Source organism: Geospiza fortis, unplaced genomic scaffold (assembly GCF_000277835.1).
Source record: "Geospiza fortis unplaced genomic scaffold, GeoFor_1.0 scaffold147, whole genome shotgun sequence".
Classification (NCBI taxonomy): domain Eukaryota; kingdom Metazoa; phylum Chordata; class Aves; order Passeriformes; family Thraupidae; genus Geospiza; species Geospiza fortis.
In genome coordinates this window covers 267,520-290,110 of record NW_005054372.1, presented here as the reverse complement: position 1 = coordinate 290,110, position 22,591 = coordinate 267,520, and the positions used below count along the sequence as shown (strand labels likewise).

Genomic DNA, 22,591 nt, shown 5'->3' with positions numbered 1-22,591 from the left:
TTTATCATGAGCAGTGGAGATGTCTCTGCTCCGCTGCTGCGCTGACAGCGCGACTTGTTCCCAGCACTCGCTCGGATCTCAGAACGTGATTTATTCAGACACGACCCCAGACGAACACCTACAAGCACTGAAATCAAGCAGCCACCCTCCCTCTGCATACAAATTGCAGGGTGGAGAGCTCACTGCTGATCTTAAAGTGCTCATCACGTGGTGGCTGAGCCCAGTTCACTCCCCAGCCCATCCATCACACCTCTGGCCACACGGTGAGCACGCCAAACATAAGGGCCACAGTGATCCTCTCCCTACATGCATGGCTACCACTCCCGTAGCGTAGCTCCAACAAGGAGGTTCAGGAATTTCCCCACACTCGTGGAGCAAGGGTGGGATGCTTCCCTGGGGCTCCACTCCTGGGGCAGCCCTCAAAAGTGCCCCGAAGCAGCCATCAACTGGTGTCCACTGGGCTGCAGGCGGTGGACAGTCGTCACATCCCCCTCATCCATCCAGCCCCATCCACAGCAACTCCTCCTGGAGCTGCTTCTTCAGCAAGTCTGCCTCATTTCCCCTCAAACCAGAGAAACAACCTGGGTTCCTCTCACCTCAAGGTTACACAATTGCTTCCACGACTGCTTCCCACTTTTATTCCTTATTTTCTCTTCTCAGCAAGCACCTCTTCTCTGTGCCCACCAAACCTGAGAGGCTGCTAAAGCTCACTCAGCAACACTTCCCACATTTGTAAAATGGCACGTTTCTGGTACTTTGAGGTATTCTGAATATTTAAAACCCAAATCTGGACACACCCGCTACCGCAGAGCCACCAAACCCTTCACGTTCCCAGCCCCTCTGACCACCCTCTCCATACTCCCACACCTGTCCATCCCAGCAGGGACTGGACCCGGTTACAAGCAGCATGACAGCAAACCTGCACTCCTTGTTAGTTTTTACTTGCAATTTTAAAGCTTAATTATAATGATTTTGAGTTCAACACGAAAAGAAATAGTATCTGGCACATGTCCCAGTGTGTTTTGTGCACACAACACTTATAATTAGCCACAGACAGGACACATCTGCTCAAACAATGAGAGTTGTATTCAGTTCTCCTTTACGCCAGTGCCATCAGTCCCCAAGACTTCTACCCTGCTGCCCTCCTCGTGTCTGTGTCTGCTCCAAGGATCACCAGCAGCCAGTTCCTTCGGGCTACTAAAGACACCTCAAGCTCTCAAAGGTGGCTACAAGCCCAGGAACAGCTTTCCCCCATGGGGCTGTCAAATCCCTCCTCCAGGCAGCTGTGTTCCATTGGGAAGGGGACTTGTCCCTGAAAGCTGTCCTGGGATCACCACATGCTGCTGACCCTGGGCTGGGGCTTCCTCTCCTCTGGGAAAACCCTCCAGTATCACAGCAAGAAGGCTGAAAGTCCTCAGATTGATTTTCACCCAGGCTCAACTAGATGACCTCTAAAGGTCCTTTCCAGCTCAAACTACCCTGTCCTGTGATTGCACGTTTTCCACAATGCCAGCCAGCTGCAGCTCCTCACCATACCCACTCTTCCAGCAGCACTTAACTCCGGAGCAGTGTGGAAGCAGCCTGGAAAAACCACCTTGCACTGCCACATCCCAGGGCTGGGAGAGGGTCTCCTCCTGACCTTTTCTGGGCTGAGGATACTGCCTCAGAGCACAGCTTGTTTTTGCACTTTTTCATACCTAGGATGAAACAAAACTAACTTCATCTCAGCTGTCAGTAATGAGCAACAGCCTTGTTTGCAGCGCTATTATTAGCAAGAGCTGACGTTTTACTCTCTCACATGCTATCTGAAAATAATCACTGCTGCAAAGATAAACACAGACCCTGACAGCTACAACTCTCCCTGCCCTTCCAGATACTCATCTCAGGGCAGCATCTCTATCTTTGCCTTCACCCTCACTTGCCTCCACCTTCTGCCGACCCATCACTATGGTCATCCAAAGCCTCACCTGCTCACTCCAGGATCTGTTCTTCATGGACATCTTCCATTTAACCACAGCTGCCCTGGGAACACCACTCTGAAGCACTGGAGGCACTTCCCAGAGATCCTAGCTGTTCCCAGCCAAACACCAAGCACTCCCTCCTGATTCCTTCTGGGCTGCCAAAAGCAAAAGTGAGGAGAAGCAGCCATGGAAAACCCACTACCACCTTCCTCTTCCTCAGCTTGCTGCCTCACCGACATCAGGAACTCACATCACAGACAAAAGATACAATAAGGGAAGAATTTTTTTTACCATGAGGGTGGTGAGGCACTGGCACAGGCTGCCCAGAGAAGCTGTGATTGCCCCACCCCTGGAAGTGTTTAAGGCCAGGTTAGATGGGGCTCTGAGCAACCTGGTCTGGTGGAAGATGTCTCTGCCCATGGCAGAGGGGTTGAAATGAGATGGTCCTGAAAGGTCTCTTCCAACCCAAACTATTCCATTAAAAAAAACCTCTTGTGATGCACACACCTATGAAAAAAGGCACTAAATGGCTGTGATGTGCATGCCAAGGAACATGATTTTGGCTTGCTCATGCTTCACAGCAAGGTCAGACGTGGTTGCTCAGCTGATGGTACCCAGGGCCTGGAAGCACACAAGATGGCACTGTCTTTCTGCTCTAAATTAAAAGATGGTTCCCTTAGAGGAAGACTAAAGAGGGTATTCTTCTAATCCATCCACCCAACTCCCACAGCACAGGGCTGCCCGCAGAGCCCGCACACCTGCTGACACCACATCCCAGGGATGTCCCTGCAGTGGTGGCACCACGCTGGCCACATATCCTCCCCTCCTGCCCAGGATGCCATGGAATCCTCTGGCTGTGCCTGCAAGCCTCCTCTCCCACCCTCCTCCACTGTCATGAGCTGCACAGCTCTCCCCCACGCAGCCGACGAGGATGGATGGTGGGTGAAAATAAATTCATTTATTTTTGCTGCAAATTCTTCTACACCTTTTGATGAATAAAAGGCCGGTGGGTGGATGGGTGGAAAGACTGGAGCCAAAAGGAATAGCAGAGTAGTGCTAGAAGGGAGGGGGGACAGGGACATCAGCCTTCCTCACCAGCATGAGTCCCACATGACTGACTATTGCAGGATCCAACAGCTTTCGTAAGCCCTCAGCAGGCAAGGGCCACTACCCCAAGCCCCAGAATTGCACTGGTCTAAAAAGGCAAAGCTCTGTCTTCCACATACTTTTCAAATCCATTGTTTTCTAGAAAATTCCAGTATTCTCACAAGAGCAAGCAAAGCTTTGCTGCCTCAACACTTGGGTGCTCCCTAGTGCCAGCACCTGCACACTGAGGGGTGAGGGCTGAAGCAGGTGAAACCTATCCCTGTGTTCCTTAGGGCTGGGGAGAGGACAGAGCAGCTCCTGGGGCCACCACTGCTGTTGGTGCTAATTTTGCATGGATGCATCCCTGTGGGAAGGAGTTTTCCTTGGAAGCTCAGCACAGGCAAGTATGGAAATCTTGCCCAGAGGCATGCCAGTCTTCTTTCCTTCAGGGGTGGCATTGCTATCTATGCAGCCAAGCTCTCATTAGTTCTTAGAGGCTTATGCATGGAACATAATTTCTAGACAGACATGCAACTTCTTAAGAAAATATCCCTTCAAGCAGAGACTGTGACTTTCAATTCTGCTTTGGCATGTCACAGCAACACAAATGTGAGCAATTCCCCTGCTGGCTCAAAGCTGTCACAGGTGATGCCCCTGGAGCATCATCCAGCAAAGGGACTGGCAGTTTCCATCACCACTGCTGGGAACCCACCAGGACAGCACCAGCTCCTCTTCATCCTTACAGCAGAGGCAGGAAAGCATCCTGCACAGGGCAAACCCCTCTCCTACATTTTTCCTCAGGCTGCTATGAAGGGGTAGAGGGAAGGAAAAAAAAATCCAAATACCAAAAAGCTCAAAATCATTTCTGTGCTTCCCATAGGACAGGGTCTGCAATTGCCTGTGTTCCATGCTCTTCATATACCTACACAGAGGCTTGCCAGAAGTGACAGACTTGCTCATCCCAGAGATCCAAAAGCTCCCTGACTCCTCCCTGTGACCCCTGGCTGCAGCACAGCCTGGTGGGACACCACCACACAGAAACACCTGCACAGAGGAGGCACAGCATGCTGTTACATCATGGAGCTTCGAGTACTTGCCCTGGCAGTCACTTGTTCAGCCTGCTGTGCCACCTTTTGGTGTGATTTCGGCCAGAGCAGCAGCTCCTTGTGCTAAGCAGGGGTGGCCCAAGCAGGGCAGTACAGAGGGAATCAGGACCCAGTGCAGAGCTGTTTTTACCTACTCACCAGTAACCTGCTAAAAAGCCCCAAAGTTCAGTGTCTGGGCTCTCCTCCTGCCAGCACTATTTACATACATCACTCTAAGAGACAAGCTGGACATGGCAGCAAGTGGACAGAGTCCCTAGCCCGAAGCTGGCTGTGCTGTGGCTCTGTATTGCTGATGTTGCTTAAATTCCTGCTCTTTTACCCTGTCTGGGTCTTGAAGAAGAAAAACCACCCAGCACTCGAGGCAACGTTCCCTCCTCCTTCCCCTTCATCCTTTGTGAAACACAGGGCAGAGCAGCCGAGTCACATCAGCATCAGGGGAGAAAGGAGGCTGTTCTGGGGACAGCTTGGCTGCTGGGATGAGAATGCTGCTGGCAGGAGGGCACAGACATGGCACATCAGCTGCCACCCAGCCAGACACAGGCAGCCTGGGTGCAGGGACCAACCAAGGACAGGCAGCAGCTGTCCCTGTCACTGACTACAACTGCTCAGCTAGCCAGGATGGGGAGGGGTTTATCTCTGTGTTTATGAGCATGCCATTATCCTATTATCCCTCCTTCTCTCCGTATTTCTCAAGTGTTGAGTTTCTCTCCTTTCCACCTTTCTAGTTTGCCTTGGCTTCAGGCAGGGCTGCATAACAGCTCCCACAAGTTCTGCTAGTGACTCTACACTTGACTTCAGTTAAAAGGCAGTCCTGGAGGGGTCCTACAAAATAATGACATTTTAGTGTAGTTTATGGCTATGAAACCTGAGTGAGATGCAAGAGATCCTGACTCCCAACACTCCTGACATCCATGAGCATCTGTCTGCACCAGACAAGGCCCAGGTGTGGGGGAACAAAATATGTCAGGGAGACAGGAATTATTCATGCATGAAATGAGAAATGCTGTGGGACACCTTCCTCCCCATAAATAACCCCACATAATCTACCACTGCAGGACACATTGCCCTGTTATAAATAATTCCTGGCTGGAAGAGCACAGGGCAGTGCATCTATATGCCGAGGGTGGGTGACATCCCTTGATTCATGGAGCATCTGGGCAGCAGGCAATGAGATCACCCACAAAGCATGAAAAGAGATGGATGGTTTGGTTCTGAGCAACCACTTCATCTACGTCTCCATCTACCTCCTTTTCCATCCTTGCTAGCTTTCACCTGTGCTGTTACCAAGGGCTGAAGGTACTTGCAACAACCCCAAAGCTCAGCCAAAGCCTCTGGAGTTGCAAGCAGCAGGGAATCAGTGGGATGACAGTGACATCCAGCATTCAGTCTGCAACACAGCCACAGGGCAGATCCATGGACATTTGCTCCCAGAAACACTGTGACCCCAATCCAGCACAGCAGTGGGTCTCAAACTGCCCCAGGAGACAGGAGTGCAGAGTTGGCCTCTGAGCTGATAAACCTGAGCTGAAATGAGAGACAGGGTGATGGGGTTTGGACTGCAGGAACTGCTGCCCTAAGCATCAGTGCAAACCCCAAACCATATCTGCATTCAAAGTGGTATGTGCTGTACATGCCAGTGCTGATAAACCTGGAGCAGCAGCACATCTGCAAAGGTGATGGCCCCACTGTGCTCTACCTGCACCTGGGGGTGGAAAGGGTGGTGGGGTTGCAATTTAGAGTAACAGTATGAAAACTTTCATCAGTGCCAGCTCCGTGCTTTCCGACGGAGCTGGTGCAGCCTCAAAAGCACCCAGCTACTCCAACACAGGTATTCCATTTTGGGGTGCCAAAGAAAACCCCTAAGATACTAATGGCTAACTATAGCTTACTTTCACTCTTCTATTTTGACAGGAAGAAAGAAAAACACATTCTGCAGCAAAGGGACTTCAGGAAGTGGCCAGGTTTGGTCCTAAACAGCATCTCCTGCTGTCACTGCTGGGGACATAACCCAGCAGGCATTTCTAATCTTAAAACCTTTGCTTTAAGCCTCACCCTGTTCCTGTGAAGCACCTTTCCAACAGCTCCTGCCCACGCACCTCACTCCAGCAAAGCTTTGGAGCGCCCAGCCCGGATCAATGCAAGCTGTCAGTGACCATGCCCCATGTCAGCACCTCACTGGTTGATTCTGCAAACAGGCTTAAGTCCCCTGGGGCCCAGAGTGTCACCACGTGTGACAGCACCCGAGGGGGTGCTCAGCAAAGCCCTGGGAAGTGCTGGGCACAGCGCAGGAGCAGGCTTTTGATGAGACAGCCAGAAACCCAGGCGATGCCGCAGATGGGATAAAGACAGCCCTTCCAGCACATTTCAGAGGCTGCTATATTAAGAAGTGTAACAGCAGGACTTTAAAAATCTTCTATCAGGCTCTTTTTGCTGGTCATGCTGCACCTTGAAAAGCAAAGACTGTAACAAAGCCAGCGTATAACAACTGTTCAAGCGAAAGCTGCAGAAGCAGTTGTGGGGGATTAGAAGCAGCCTGGTTATCTGGACAGATGTAGCCTGGCCCATGGCTCTGCTCTCTGCTGCTGAAAAGGATGGCATGACACAGAGAAAGCAGAGACAAAACCAGAGATGCAGCAACCAGGGTCTACCTGCTGCTGGGTCACCAGGGGGAAAGCACAGATTGAGGAACGAGGCAGCATCTGTGCTTTTGGCATGTGAGCAATTGTTATCGATCAGCAAGGAATTAAACAGCTTAAAGGAGTGGATAAAGACTGGGATATGTGATTTTGGCTGGGCATTGTCCTCCAGGCTGGCTGGGTGATGAGTCCCAGTGCAATGGAGCTGGCTCAGCAGAACAGTCTGGTCTGCACAAATGGACAAAATCAGAAAAAAGTAATTAAACTTTTCAGGGTAGATGCTCCTTACACATGAAAAATACACACTAAGCTGATCAGCTGCAGAGTCAGGCCTTAAGTAAGACTGTGTTCTAGAATTTAGACTGGTTTTTAGTTAGAAGTTTTAAGGACAAAAGAAATCAAGCTCTTCTGCCTGCTTTGCTAGCCTAGGTTGTGCCAGCTCCAAAAGACTGATGTGACAATTAGCTCCTTGTTAGTGAAATTAGTTTACAAGATCAAATGTGCTGCTGGTTGTTTTTTGAGCCAGCTCCTTAAAAGGACATTGTTAAGGCTTGGTCTCCATCTTCTACATCAATCTTTCACTACATGGCTTTATTGCTTTCAAAAGGTACTGAATTCGCCTTGCAGCAATTTTCAGTCCCAAACATTGAACAAACTGGGAAATCTACAATTATTGGATGTTCTAGAATTCATTACTTGGTGGCTGACTTTTACTTTATATGCTTTACTGTAAAAGGGGACTGAGCAATAACTATTGAATGGCTTTCTTTAGCTTAGCAGTTGGCCAAGCCATAAATCAAACAGGGAAAATGGGCAGAATCAATCTGATTTGTACCATCCATCACTACTTTTCTGGTCTAAATTTAGCCAAGACTCCCTTTATTCAACAGAAGTGCCTGTATCTACATAGGTATTGCACCAAATGCTTCACAGCAAAGGGAGAAACTAAAGCTCATTTACTTAAGGTTAAATAATAAACATAATTCTGAGCTGTACAAAGACTTCCAGGGGGTTTTATGCTGCTGTGAGGTCAACAGCCTTTGAGATGAGTCACTTTTCAGGAGAGCCCCTCTTCTGCCAAAGCCCACAGCTAAAGCCTACAGAGCTCACTGCAAACAACTGCATTCAATCAGGAGAAACTTGGGTAAGATGAATTGCAGCCAAGATGTAAGTTCAACCTTAGGATATGGCAGAACGATGCATCAGGACAGAATAACTCATCTGTGCATGCAAACTCTTTAAATCAAGGGTCAAAAACAAGGCTGAGAGGTGCCTCCCCTAAAAGGTAAAAAAGGGAGCAGCTAAGAATATTTACATATTTTAAAAGTGCAGACAAAAAACAAGCAAAAAAACTTACCCAGGAAAAGAAACCACAACAGACCAAGTCAAGTAAAGGGTATATATTCATATATTATATATTGGCATATATTCAACCAAACAAGCTGCACAGCATGTTTGAGTGCTTCTGAGCATGATGTTAGCCCCCTTGCCACATTCTTGCTGCCCTCAGGAGTCTCTAAATGAGGACTTCCCTACCCCAGCAGCCGAGGCGTGACAATGACAAGGCAATATCTGTGGTGCAGAAACACTGACCAGAAAAGTCTGAGATCCAAAGGCAGCCCCTCTGCTTTGCCTCCCAGGACAAACTGGAACTGACAGACAGGGACTTGCACTTCACCAAACCCTGCACAGCAAAGAGAAGTGACCAGGACATTCTCCTAAAACCAACAATAAATATGGCTCTGCTGCACTCAAAACCTTTCCTTCTGCACATGACAGTGGTTTCACTGAATCCCACCTTGCTGCTGACATAATAAATCAAACGTCCCTGACCTCTAGCTTTTCATAACCTTTAGGAGTGAAACAGCAACCACAAGGAGTTATATTCTCTCTGAAAACACAGTGAAGAATTCATTACTCAATATTGAGGAAGACATCACGAAAAAATAAGAGGTTTAGGGTGGAGATTTGGTAAAAAACTACAGGCTGAAGTCAGGTGGTAGATGGTTTGATCTCCTTAAGTCTATTGCAAGCAATAAATACTTCCTATTTCTAGTGTAACAGCTTGAAATGGTGCTGCACACACAACCTTCCCAGAGCACAGGCTTCCAACAAGGACACCAGCTATCATCAGCTGGGCCAAACCCACCCTGTCACCAGCTGCTACACCCAGGTGAGCCCCAAAAATCCATTACAGTGGATTGGGAAGAGATCAAGAGGGAGGAGTGAGCTCATCACCTCTGTCCTGCCCAGCTGCTCACCAAGGGCTCTCACTTGGGCATTTCTCACTGGACCAACCCTCTCTGAGCCAACCTTGCATGAGCTCCCCAGACATCTGGGCAAACCTATTCCCCTCAGCTCTGGGGAAGGAGAATGTGACGAAACAGGGAAACTGGGAAAGATAATCAAACTGGTAAGGAGAACCAGGCTTGGACAACCAACCCCAGGCTTTCTGCCCTGCTCCCATCAGGGCAGCAGCCCATCTCTGCAGAGGTGCTCATCCTGTCATGGAAAGTGATGGGGAAAAAGCAATTTCTATCTGCAGCATGCCATAAAACAAAGCCTTTCCCTTGGAATGGGGTCTGATGTACTTCTGACATCCAAGGCTAGAGGCACTAACAGGACTAATGCTACAGTTTGTAGCAAATCCAACTCCTGACCCATATAAATAAATGAATAAATAACTAGTAAACCTCTCTGGAAGCAAACATTCTGAGTATTCTTGATGTGCTTTTAGCAGCATCTTCTAACACTGAGGACTTCCTAGAGCAGTGACTCTCTCCCTGCAGCACACCTATCAGCCCATCCCATTCAGGGAGAACAGGGAAGGGGGCCCTTTCTCCACCACACCCTAAGGTGTTCCCTAGTCCTGCTGGGGCTGGATCTGACCCACTGAGAGCTGCAGGCACCTCCTGGTATCTGCACCTTCCCACATCTTCAACCCAACCCTCACCCAGGTGGGTGGTGACTTCTGTGACCAGGCAGAACCAGCAGATAGGGGTACCACTGCTTTCTCATCCCACTGTGTTTGCAAAGCCTGGTTTGGGGAGATGCTGAGCCCTCCTGACATGGTGTCTGAGGGTACTCAGCCCTTCTGAGGCACCCGGGACAGCCAGGGGCACTTACTGCAATGAGAGCTCTCCTTGAAAATAAACACAGCAGGAGAAGGCAACCCACCATCCTTCAGGTATCTCCTCCCCACGGCCATCCCACCACAGCTCCCACTGCAAATGAACACCTTTCTGGCCTGCAGCCCTCTACCTCTCCAGCCTCACTGTGAATATGTAACCCCTGGGGGCTGCAATATTTATCCCTAACTCAGCCAAACAAACCCTGGGGTGAGGTTGCTCCTGTGTGTTGTGTGTACACACATTCACCTGGGTATGCCAAGGCAAAGGGCTCCCCACTCCTACTCTGCTGCTGGAGCCTCTCACAGCAAGCAGGGCAAACACTGCCTCAGGACTTCACCTCTGCCACAAGTCACAGAATCCTATAATGATTTGGGTTGGAAGGGACCTTAAAAATCATCTGGCTCCAATCCCCTGCCATAGGAAGGAATGTCTTTCAATAGAGCAGGGTGCAGACCCCAGAAGGGCCTCCCAGGCAGCTGGAGCCTTCATCACCACACACTGCTTCAACCCTTAACTCCCAGCAAACCAGTGGCAATGCCCCACGTGAGGCAATGCCTGCCATGGTGCAGAAAAAGCACACACCTGGATGGCCACTCTTGTGAAAGCCAACATTTGTCTACATCCCTCTCCCAGCACATCAAAGCCATGCCTTGGGTATAGCTCTGCTGAGCTCCACTAGCCCAGACTCAAACCAGCACATTTATTTAATGTGGCAGCACAAGAAAATTCCACATCCATAAATACACAAACATCTGTCAGGCTGGGCACAGACAATGGATGTGTTGTGGATGATGCATTAACAGAAAATGAAAATTACATGTGTAACTCTCTACATCTCTAAAACTAAAAAAGAAAAAAACACCCAAACAAACCAACCTTTGCCATGCATTCAGGCTACCATGCCAGAACAACCAGGCCAAAAAAGTCCCTACAAAAGCCTAATCCATATCTCCTGTGATAAGCACCTATCAGCTTGTTACACCCCACATTCATGTGAACCCCGGTCTCCAGACCAGCCACAAGAGCTGGGGATTTGAAAGACATCTGTGAAGTGAATTACTGGAGTGAGTAGGTAACAGGCCATGTCTCACTCCATCAGGAAGCCACGTGGCAAATGAAGGGCAGGCTGCTCAGGGCTAGTGAAAGCAGACACTTTGTGCCTGCCCCCTCAGACTGAGGCTCATTCACAAAGGACCTGTGGGAAGGGGATCAACTTACAAATACAAACTGAATACAAACTGCACTACAGCAACCAGAGCCAGCAGAGATGCAAATCCACACGAGACTGGGTACAACTGCAGTGCTTTGAGGATCTGTTGGATTGTCCCATCTACAAAGACAACACTAAACCTCCACACACAATGCCAGGACAGGGCAGGATGAATATATCCAAGAGCAGGTTCACAACTACAACTCTTTTTTCCAGTGCACCAGTATTCCCTAAAGCATCATAAATTCATCTTGCAGGCAGCTGATAGCACGTACAGCAAACCCAAGGTTTGCCACCATTTATGTCACAGGTCCCCTGTCGCTATCCAAAGAGCACTTGGACCTATACTGCCCCTAAGAATATGCTAAACTCCCAGCAAGAGACAAGGGATTTAAGCCCATGATTAAGCTAAAGCAAATGCTCCACTGAATCTTTAAGCCAAACTGTCCCAAGAGTTCAGTCTCACTCAATGTGGGGGGTTATGCGAAGATCTTTTTTTAGAATTTCACTGAAATCCTCTTTAGCTATTTGAGTTAACCATGAAAAATATTCCCACTTCTTGAGAATCCTTGCAGATGCTTTGATGTTCCTCAGACTACTGGTGGCTCAAAAAAAAAGCCCTGTAAAACCTGAGGATGGCTTATTCCCAGACAAAAATCACTGTCCAAGAGGCACAGCTTGATGTTATCCCTCTGAACACTGACAGCTTCGGAAACCCCACCAGACATAAATTTTCAGAGACATTAAGTGAATCTAATTGACTTTACAAGCAGCAAAAGCTTGAAAAGGTGTTTTACAAACACCTATTTTAAACAGATTAAAAAAAAAAAAAACTCTCATTAGCATCCCTATTGTACAGTAACTTCTTCACTGCTTGCTTTCTCTCTTTTTAAACAAATCCCACAATAACAACATAATTCGACCCAGGAGGACTTTATCAGGATGCTCAGTGCTGCTCAGCAGCCAGGTATCTGCTGTGCTTTCATTGCTCTGCCTCTCACTAACCATCATCTGAATTAGCACTTGGAAATGGCAGGTGCTCCAAACCAGGCTGTTTTCAAAAGCTTCTCTTTGCAGTTCTACTATTTAACATTATTTTAAATTGGAAGACTACATACAGATTTAGGTCTTCCCTGGATTCCCACTAGAAGTGTTACACAGTGTTTCTGATGCTGTTCTCTAGATCCAGGGAGGATGAACAGATTTGGCACCTCCAAAAAAAGAACAAAAAACCCTGGTCTCAGGAAATGAAGTGGTTTGGGTTTTTTTTTCTTGCACACTCTGAATGCAATGAGGATTTTACATATCTTGTTAAAATGGGAAGGATTAGGTTTGTAAGGAAAGTAATAGGGGAAAAGATCAATGGATACATCTGGAAGTGATGTGGGTCAGATGCTCTGAAGGTGCAAGAAATGTTGTTGCTGGCAGTTCATTTGCCTTTTGAAAAAATGTTCTCCCCCCAGCAGTGACATGTGGGCTTGTGCACTGTTTGCAGCTTAGCAGACACAATATCCTCGTGCTGCTGACTTCAAATTATGTTCTCATCTTTGTTATTCTCAGTCTTCTACAAAAGAAAGAACCTTTCAAGTATTTACTTGCACTCACCATGCTAAATATCTGGACAAACAGAGAGGAGAACAAAGTACATATGCAATAAAATTAGGTAAAGGCAAATAAATTGAAAAGTTTGATGGAAGGAAGGGGAAAACCAGAGATACAGAGGGATCCTGGGCCACCCATGGGAAATGCCAGAAGTGATGAGTAAAACAAGAAGTAGATCAGACCAAAAATCACTGGAGAATTCAACACAAGGATGGACAAGGGAGGTGAGCAGAGCTCAAAGGAATGCAAGTATTGCAGTTTGACCCAAGACTGGAAATGTGGGATACAGAACTACTGTGCTAGGGGATGGAAGAGGGATTAAAAAATGGAAAAAAAAAACCTCAAGGAATCACCAATGATTATCTGATATCTGTTAAAGTGAGCATTGAATGCAAGATGCACATGACCAGACAGCTGGTCCAGCACCCCATTTCAATTAGCAGCACTAGCACAAAGCCCAAGAGTTGCAAGAGTGAAAAGCAAACAAACTTGCAGTGCTGATGCTGGCTTCCAAGTCAGGATTCAGCACACTGGCAAGGGAGAGTGGGAGCAGCTTGTATAGCAATTACTGGTGATTGAGGGTAAATCTAGGCAAGCAGCTTACTTAAAAATGCAGTTTTTGTCAATGCAAAATAATTCACACATTTGTCCTGAATCACCAAAGGTGGAAAATGAAAGGCAGAGGAAAGCCAGGCTGGCACAAATCCTGCACAGAGCTCAGCCCCCAGCACTGCTGGCCAGGACACAGACACACAGCTCAGTGCTCCAAGGATCACAGGGAGTGGATGCCCCAGCAGCCAGGACTTCAGACATGGACCCCTCAACACCACTTCTTCAACTACTGCACTGGTATAAAACACCTAAATATGTAATTCAAACAGGGCCTGGGATGCCTGAAATGCCAGCAGTGACTCAGTATAGATTTAACAGTGCCATGCAAAGCAGGACCTGCCTGAGGGGTAACAAGCACTTTACCAGGTCATGGCTCCTATCATGGTCAGCATTTCCTAGGTATGCACTTGGCTCTGACCTGTGCTTCTTAAGGAAAACCCTAACAGCCAACCAACCATTCTGTTTTGGGCTGAAAAAAGCATTACACCTCCCACTAAACACAGATCCTTGCCTCATCACAGTGAAAAAACAGAGAGGGAGTAGTAAATCAGCTTACTTTGGACCAAAACTATCCTTCCTTTTACTTTCCAGTTCCTGAACTGAAAAATCATTTTCTTACAAAATCTGTTTTTCAGTTTTACCACCTGGATAAACCCTAGAAACAACACATGAATTTTAAGTGACAAATATGACTTGCTAGTTACAATTTCAAGCAGGACATGCTGTGGTGGGACTAATACCTTGAATTATTCCATTAGCATTTACACTGTTGCAAATCCCACTTTAAGTAACAATATCTCATGTAGCCAGTTAAAAATACAACTGTAATACATGCTTCCCATTACCAATTTTGAAATGTCTCCTTTCACTCCCAGAATCCCATTTTAAAGCAGAAGCCCAGCCTGGCACTAAGCCCTGGGAATCACAGGTCTACATTTTAGAACTATCTTGTAAGAAATATAATTTTTTCCTTTTGAAAGAAACACTCTTTAAACAGTTACAGAAGACAATGAATGAGTGCACTGTGCTGTCATAAATTGTTAATTGATTGCTGGGGTCTAATGGGTCAATAGATGACTTCAAAGAATGGCTCAAAGCCATCTGTAACAGATACCACAGCTTGTACCTAGCTCTGACCAGACCATTATGAACTAATTTTTGATGCATCCTTAAAAAAGGACATGAGGCTTCTTGGTGATTGCATGCGCCCCCCTTACCAAAACACAAAAACAAAAAAAGAAGAAAAAAAACCACAAAAAAAACCCTCAAAACCCCACTATTTCGTTACAAGGAAAATAAATTTGTCAATAGAAACTAGGTAAGACATGCTGCTATCTTTGGATATTCTTTAAGACTCCTTTCATTAGTCACCTGTCGGGATAATAAAATGATGCCTCAGCTTTCTACAGAATGGGAAAAAAAGAAAAGAGAAAAAGAAAATCTAAAAATACACTTTGAAGCTCCCTGTTTTGCTGATGCAGAAAGTAACAACAAAGGCTCATACATCCCTCAGCTCATCACAGAACCAGATACCAGCAAAACACTCCAGGTCTCTCTTTTTGCTGTAGCCTGGAAGGGACCAGCACCAAGTATGTGATTATTTGTAACAGATCCCCAGCACTGCATTACCAAAATAAAGCCAATACAGCAACAAACAACTCTGTGAGCTCCCAGAGTCCCTGAGGGGCTCACAGCCACCCCAAAAGTCATTCCCATCCTGAGAAATTAAATATAACCTACCTGAATCAAGATCTAAGCCTACAGAATGAATTTCAGAAATCCACACTGAAATTTGGGGAGATTTTGAATGCTTTACCTTCTTGAATAATCAGGTCATGCATTTAGACTTTTACATAAAATCAGTTTTTTTCAATATATTTAGAGGTCTTCAAGTAGAGAGCAATCCCCCATGGCAATTTCTAAAGTATTAAGAGCACTGGTGGTGCACATTGAGAGGCAACAACATGACCACACTTGGGTAATCCTAGGAGGCTGAATATAATAAATAAATAAGAGAATAAGATTTTTCAGTTCATGTTTCTACATCCAAAATTCAGTGTCAAGAGGGGCTCAAAGCTTTGTACCTGTAAAACTCCTGCCTCTAGTCAGATATCCAACATAGAGCCTAAATTTAGGCTATTATGAAATCTTAAACTGAAACACTTCTGGACAATTGTTTTAAATTTTGGCCATTCCTAAGAGAGCAAGAGAAAGAACTGCCAAAACTCTTTATGAGAGTAATAAATTTGCATTTAAACTTGTGAACAAAATTCTGGAGTCAGAATCCATTTTGGTTTATTCACTAAGACAGTCCTGAGAAATTGCATACAACCATGCCAGAAAACATTTAATGCAGGAGAAAACATTAAAAAAATTACTCAAAGCTAGGAAAAAACCCCAGAACACCTGATGTCCTTGCCTCCTTCATGTTCCTAAGTCCTAATGTGGCTTGTTTGCTGGTCTTGAGAAGTTAACTGCACCTAAAAAACTACTGATGTTCAATTTACACAAGTGGTTACCTCTTGTACAGAAGATTAATGACCAGCACTGGCATGTGCTGAGGATCTTGCACACCTGCAGGGTCAGCAGCATCACATCCACCAGCCATGGCTACAACTCAAACACTGCTGCACTGAGTGATGGTCATGTCCATGAGGGACTGGCTACTTTTAGAGAGAATGCTTGAACAAATGGTGGGGGGGAAAAGGTCATATTACTCTGCAAAATTTACTATAAAATCTATTTTCATCTAATTTTGACATGGGACTGTGCCAAACTTGTGGATCTAAAGGGAGAGCTATTTTTATGTTACGGGTATGCACATTGAGTGATGGGTTTGCTGCAAATGTTCCTGCTCCTGAGATAAATAAATAGGGAGGGGGGGAGGCTGCAGCAGCTTGCCCATAAACGTGTTTATTCCACTGGCTGTGGATGGCACAGCCCTGAATCCACAGACTGCTCCCCTCATCAGGCAACTCCAGTTTTCTATGTGGGCCCTTCACCAAGAGCATTGCACTTCTACTCTGTACTACCTGAGCCCCCAGAAGTGAAGGGGGAAAAAAAAAGATTTTGTGAGGTAGAAAGGCCCTGCAGACCCTCCAGTGGGTTGAGCAGAGCTGGCCCACGTGGCTCAGCACTGCAAGGGACTCAAGTTGTGTCACATCCTGATCTACCCTAGCTGTTATCAGCAGGGCTGCAGCACTGGGGCTCTGCATGGTGCTTGCTGCTGCGGCAGGACAGCCCTTGGCCAGCTCTGGGAATTCAGGAGGGGGCAGAGCTGGCGCCAGCAGCTCTCAGCCTTGCTCACTGTGCCCATGCCCCACGCCTGCAGGATGGGACTGCCTCCAGATGGAAAAGCCAAGGCTCCAGCACAGCAAAATGAGGCAGCCACGAGTGATGGAGTGCCAGTGTCAGAGGAGGTGGGTTTTGGGAGGCAATCCCACTCTAAAGACATTTTACATTACTCAAATAAAACCAAAATATTTCAGCCCATTACAAATGCTGGACAAAGCCCATCCCTAACACTTGGAAACAGGAGTTGTTTTTATCTTGCTTCCCAAAAAACTCTGCACTGGAGATGAGAGATGCAAACCAGGCAGTTGTCATGCTGCTAAGTTGTAGAAACCCAAAAGCAACAGTAGAAATTGCTGAGCTGAAGAATCCCTGACTGTCCCACTTGCAGGAGGTCAGCTTTGGAAACACTTTGACAAAATACTTCCCACTATAAAGTATATGAAAAGTCCGTAATCCTAATCTTATAGGATCTCTCTGCTCCCTGGAAGCACTCTCATGGAGCTGCAGAGAGATGCCAGCAGTGATATGCTCACAGGACTGACTTTCCTCTGCTGAGGAGACCTAGCCTCAGTTCCCAGCAGTGATAGGAAGCAGAGCTGGGAAACACCCAGGAGGAGATAAGGACACAGCCTCTCCCGGGGGTTTCCCAGCCCCACAGAGAACTGCTCACCACCCTACCCCACTGTGGGAAAGGCAAGCATGAAAACCCCGATACAGGACAGGCAGCTCAGGGCTTTGGCAGATACACGAGGTCAGGGCACTGCATAAGCCAGCAAGAAATGCTGCAGATAGGGATGCTTCAGATTCCAGCTGCCTCTTGGGCACCAGGAGTGGGGCAGGGCTCTCCAAAAACACATTCCTCCACTGGGAAGCAGCAGCCCTGAGCCCTCTCTGGCTCAGGTAACTGAGCTGTTTCATTGCAAAGCAAGAGCTGCTCTATTCTTTCCAAACAATGTTATCATTCGGCAGCTTCACTCCTGCTTATCTATCAGCTTGAGCATTATCCAGAATGTGGAAGAACTGGGCTCTGTGGCTGCCCCTCTGCCCCGGGGCTCAGTGGGGAGAAACACCCTCCCCACCCCCTCTGCCTGTGTCTTTGGAAGGGTTTAGGCATGGCAGAGCAACCACAGCTCCAGGGCTGAGGATCTCCTCCCAAAGTAGACCCTGTATTTTCCCTGCACCCCAAAAGTCACCTCTGAGCCTCCCCAAGGCTCAGCACTTATGGAGCAGAGGTAGCAGGAGCCACAGGACTCACAAGCAGCTGTTCACCTTGCAAACATCGTGCCAGAGGTAAAAAGCCCACTGCCAAATGGCCTGATGCAAGACACAGATACTCACTTGTTACCCAGACAGACACCTCACTGCAGGTGAGGGAAACCTCAAAAGGTGGAGGCAGCAAACAGGACCTCACCTGCTCACAACCCAGCTCTGGACCCACCTCAGCTGGTGTCCTTCTGGCAGAAGGGCATGATCCCAGAACCTCTGCCAAGAAGGGCAGGACATCCCCCCTTTGGGCTCAGCTGAGGAATGTGCCACCAAGGGCAGCAGAAACTGAACCCTAAAGAGCCACCCCTGCAGTCCCTCTTCCTCAGAGCCCTGTGCCCCAGGGAGGCCAGAATGTCCCTGCAGGCTCCTCCCGTGCACTGTCACACACAGGGGACAAAGGGCAGCCAGACAGGAAGGCTCTGCTCACCCTGGATGGAGGCAGGAGAGCAAAGCACCCAGAGGTGCCTGGCTGCTCACGGAGCAGGAGCTGGAGCTGTGCAGCTGCCACAGCCCTCGGCGTGGGTGGCTCTGTGACCCAGCACCTGCAGCAGCACTGCAGCTTCAGCTGCTGCATCACCAGGGCCCCAACACCCCCCAGGTGCTGCAGCCTCAGCTCCCCAGGGTGTCCATCTGTGCTGTCTGTCTGTCCAGCCTCCCCTGCAGCACTGGGCACTGCGATGCAGCCACCAAGCTGTCACCAGCTCCCAAAACCTGGCACAGCCCAGCTGCCACCACCAGGTCTTTGCAGCACCAGGTCAGGCATGCACACACCTCAGCAAACCCTGCCAGGACAGCCAGCAGCACCTCTTTGAACAACTACAGAGACATGGAAATTCATAAATTCATCAGTCAAAGCTCCAACTCCAGTCGCTTTGGGGAGCAGCAGTTTTGCATGGGACACAAGGAGTCTTGGTTTCCATAAGCTCTCCAGCTGAGACCTCAGCCTCACAAGAATCTCTCTAACACACCAACCACTGCAAAAAATCATACAACACAAGCAACTGGGACAGAAGCTTGAAGAGACACTGTAAAATTGATTAGTCATCAAAATCATCAGACCATAAAAGAAGCTCCAGCTGTGCTCATCTTTTTTTTGTGTGGATAAATGCAAGAGGCAGGGCTCTAGTTAAAATTAATTCCTTTTTTTTTTAGTTGGTTTTGGTTGGGTTTTTTTCTGTTTACTAGAGCTTGTTACTCTGGTTGACAATTAAGCCCATTATCCAATTCCTTTCTTTTTCACCGTTCCACTAGTCTTTTTTCATAGCCTTTGAAGAAGGAAAAAAAAGAAAGGTAAATTCCAATAAGTGCTATTTTAAAATGAAAAATGTGAGTTTACAAAGAGCTCAGGAAGGTGTTTGAACCATTCAACCTTCTGTTTTAAGACCCCAGCATGCACAACACAAACAATTCCTTTCACATTGAAAGCAATTTCAAGTCACACCACTGTGTACAAGCTCCAAGTTAAGCACTGGCCCAAATGTTCTGTCAGACCCTTGGCATAAGTGCAGGAGGGCAATAGAAAACAAAGATTTGAATTTTGGCTAGTGTACTTCTGCAAAATCACTGTCAGCACATATTTTTCAGTTCATACAAAACCCAGCAGAGGAAAATTCAAACAATAACTAACTTGGAGGCGAGGGGTTGAAAAAAACTGAAGAGAAGCCCTAATATGGTGCAACTCATGGAATTGCTCAACACTAATCATTAACCTGGGTGCTCATGGTATCCCACAGCAAACCTGATCCCTTTGGCTTGGTTATAAAATTGACCCACATGTTCTGTGGATGTTTTCACAATACCACCAAGAATGATCCATTTCAATAGTTAAAATATCCCCCCACTGTAGATGCCTGCCTCACCAGAAGCTATTTGCTGGAGATACTCACTACAACAGTACCCCAGCTCTAGGCACCACACAAAGCTGGCTGCAAACAAGTTTTTGTGCCTAGGTATCTTGGATTCCAAGAGCAAAAACCTCATCAAAGTCTCAACCAACATCTTTATCCAAGACCTTAAGACCATGTCCTAGTTCTACCTTGGCATTCATCACCCTGAGAAACAGGAATTCATAACCTCATCACAAAAAAGCTCCCTTTCTCTTTTTTCCGTGCTGAGAAAAAAAAGACATTGAAGGAGGAAAACATGGATTCTCTAAAGAAGGAGCAGCAAGCTGCCTGGTCATACTCCCAGGCCAAGCTGCAGTTATATCAGGTTGGGTTTAACTTGTCTGGTCAAGCTCTGGCCATCTCCAGCCTCTCTGGGACCCTGTCCCCACACCCCATTACTCCTCTCTTAACACCTCACTGAGAAAGCTCTCACAAAGATTTCAGCTGCCACAATACAAGCCCTTCTCATTCCCACTGCAATAATTCTGCCTGGGTGCTAATTTGTAAACTAGGCAAATAAAAGACAAACTTGGGGCTTGAATTTGTTTTATTGTCATTGTTGTGTCCTTTGGGTGGGACCGGCAATCCCAGTGGGGCACATTGCTGCTTTCCTCTGGATGTTCAGCCAGCCAGCCTTCAAAGTGCACAAAACTCTGGCATTTTCTAGGATGACTGTGTTTATACTGCTGTCCTATGGGAAAAAAAAATCCATCAACTGCATTTTTGGAGGAAGCAGGAGCAAACCACTGGATTCATGCCTTGTGGCCAGCTACACCAAATAGCACTACATGGATTCATGGTACACAGTGCTGGTTCCAATGCACAGACACCCTTCCCCAGACCCCAAAATCTCCCTGGTCCCTTTATCCAACACCACTATCATCAAGAAGCTTTAACAAGCACCAACAATCCCATAAATCTGCTTTTTATGGCATGGCAGAAGCCTAATTACATGATTAAATTCTGTCAAAAATTAAAGCCCACACATTTGCTCTAAAATTGCAATTAGCTCTTTCAGGTACCAAATAAAAGCAAGGCTAACATTTCAAAGACATGTTGGCAACACAGCTGAACTAAATTACATTACTGACCCTAAACAAATTGAGGGCATTACTTTGAGTCTCTTTCCTTTATTTTCTGTGTCTGCAAGTGTTATAAACACAGGCACTGTGATCCCTCTCAGTTGTGACCATGCAAGTCCTGAGCATTAACAAGCTAAGCAGCTCACCTACTAACTCCATATCACACATTCTTATTCTACTGGAATCTTCTGCTCTTTTCTCCAGCATAATACTTTGCTGGGCCTCACGACAGAGGTGCAGAAATGCTTTGTTATGAACCCTTTTATTTCTGTGACACCACCTTTGATGAAGATTGAGCTTTTTAAATATACATCACACATCACTTAATTTTTACAAAAACAAGCTCTGTAAATGAAACACTCTGTATGTAAGATGGGACAAGATATAAGATATGCACTATGTATAGATATAAGATATATCTGTATAAGATATGCACTATGATGGGAAGAGACAGCTAAATTAAGCTAGTTAATGATTTTCATAAGAGGAGCAACATTTTAGCAAAATGTAACATTGCATATTAGAAGTGAGGGAAGGCTTGTGGCTATTACACTTCCTAGCAGTTCTCTAGAAGTGCCCAGGGAGAGGTTTGTCACACCTGGGGAACAGGAATGATACAGCAAATACATGGTCACGTGGAAAAACAACACAGCAGGTACCCAAGAAGAAAGCAGGTACCCCAAGAAGATGGAACCCAGGTGGGACAACATCCTTGCCTTGCTTTTCCAGCTCACCACTAGCACTCTGTAACCACCAAAAGCAAACCTCAAACCCCAACTGACTGCCCAGGCATCCCCCTGCTCTTGTCCTCAATACGGATGCGTGCCTACAAAAAGGGAAATAGCACCTGCAGGTTCTAAAGACCTTTTTTTTTTGATGACCTAAGTTATCTTTTACAGCTTAACAAGGTATTATTATCATTAGATACTGTATTTTTAATTATATGCATATATGGAACAAAGGGATGAACCCAGATCAGGGCAAGCTTACGTGGCAGCACCCCTTAACATACCTGATCCATGCCTCTTCCAAAACACCTGCATTAAGGAATGTTCTTGAATGACATGGGAAAATGGGCTCAATAGCTAAAATGGGCTCCTCTGAGCATTTGGGCTAAAAGGCCTTTCATCTCCCTTTCCTCCTGCAGTCAGTGCTAATACCAAATGCATGGAGCAAAAAAAAACCACCGAGCTGAGGATGCAAGGGCTGGGGCGGGCCCAGGCTGCAGGGAATAACCTGGATCCTCCAGAATAACATCCTCCAGCCTCAGTGTCCCCAAGCACCTCAGCCCAGCCCTCGGGGTGGCTGTGGGACCAGCAGCACGGTGCTCCAGGGGTGGACAGAGGCTGCCTGGGATGACTAGGCACTTTGGGGAGGGGGAGTAATGAAAAAAAAAATTAAAGAAACCAAAATCAGCAAAAAAAAACCCCAAACCAGACCAAAGCCAGAGATGGCTTTGTGCCTGGTGTGGCTAAAGAGCTGCATTCTGGCGACTTTTGAGCTTGCTCAGTGCTGCTGACAGGAGGAAAAGGCGCCAGCAGCAGGGAGCAGCCATGTTCCCCAGCAGGCTGGGGGAGGAAGGTTCCCTCAGGGAATTCGTACTCACCTGGCGGTTTCATGTAATATTGCTCAATATCGGACATGTCCGTGTGCAGCGCACAATCGAGATAGTGCAGGATAACTTTTCTACTGAAGTAGTACCTCATGCCCATCAGAAAG

The 22,591-nt window shown here is 47.0% G+C and overlaps 1 protein-coding gene across 1 annotated transcript in view; it reads right to left on the bottom strand.

Annotated features, from left to right (window-relative positions):
- Window positions 1–22,591, bottom strand: part of NAT8L (N-acetyltransferase 8 like) — a 32,264-nt gene that overhangs the window by 8,171 nt on the left and 1,502 nt on the right. Inside the window, 1 exon segment of the mRNA XM_031060064.1 lies at window positions 22,479–22,591. This exon segment is cut by the window's right edge and continues 22 nt beyond it. Coding sequence (XP_030915924.1) covers window positions 22,479–22,591 — 113 coding nt within the window.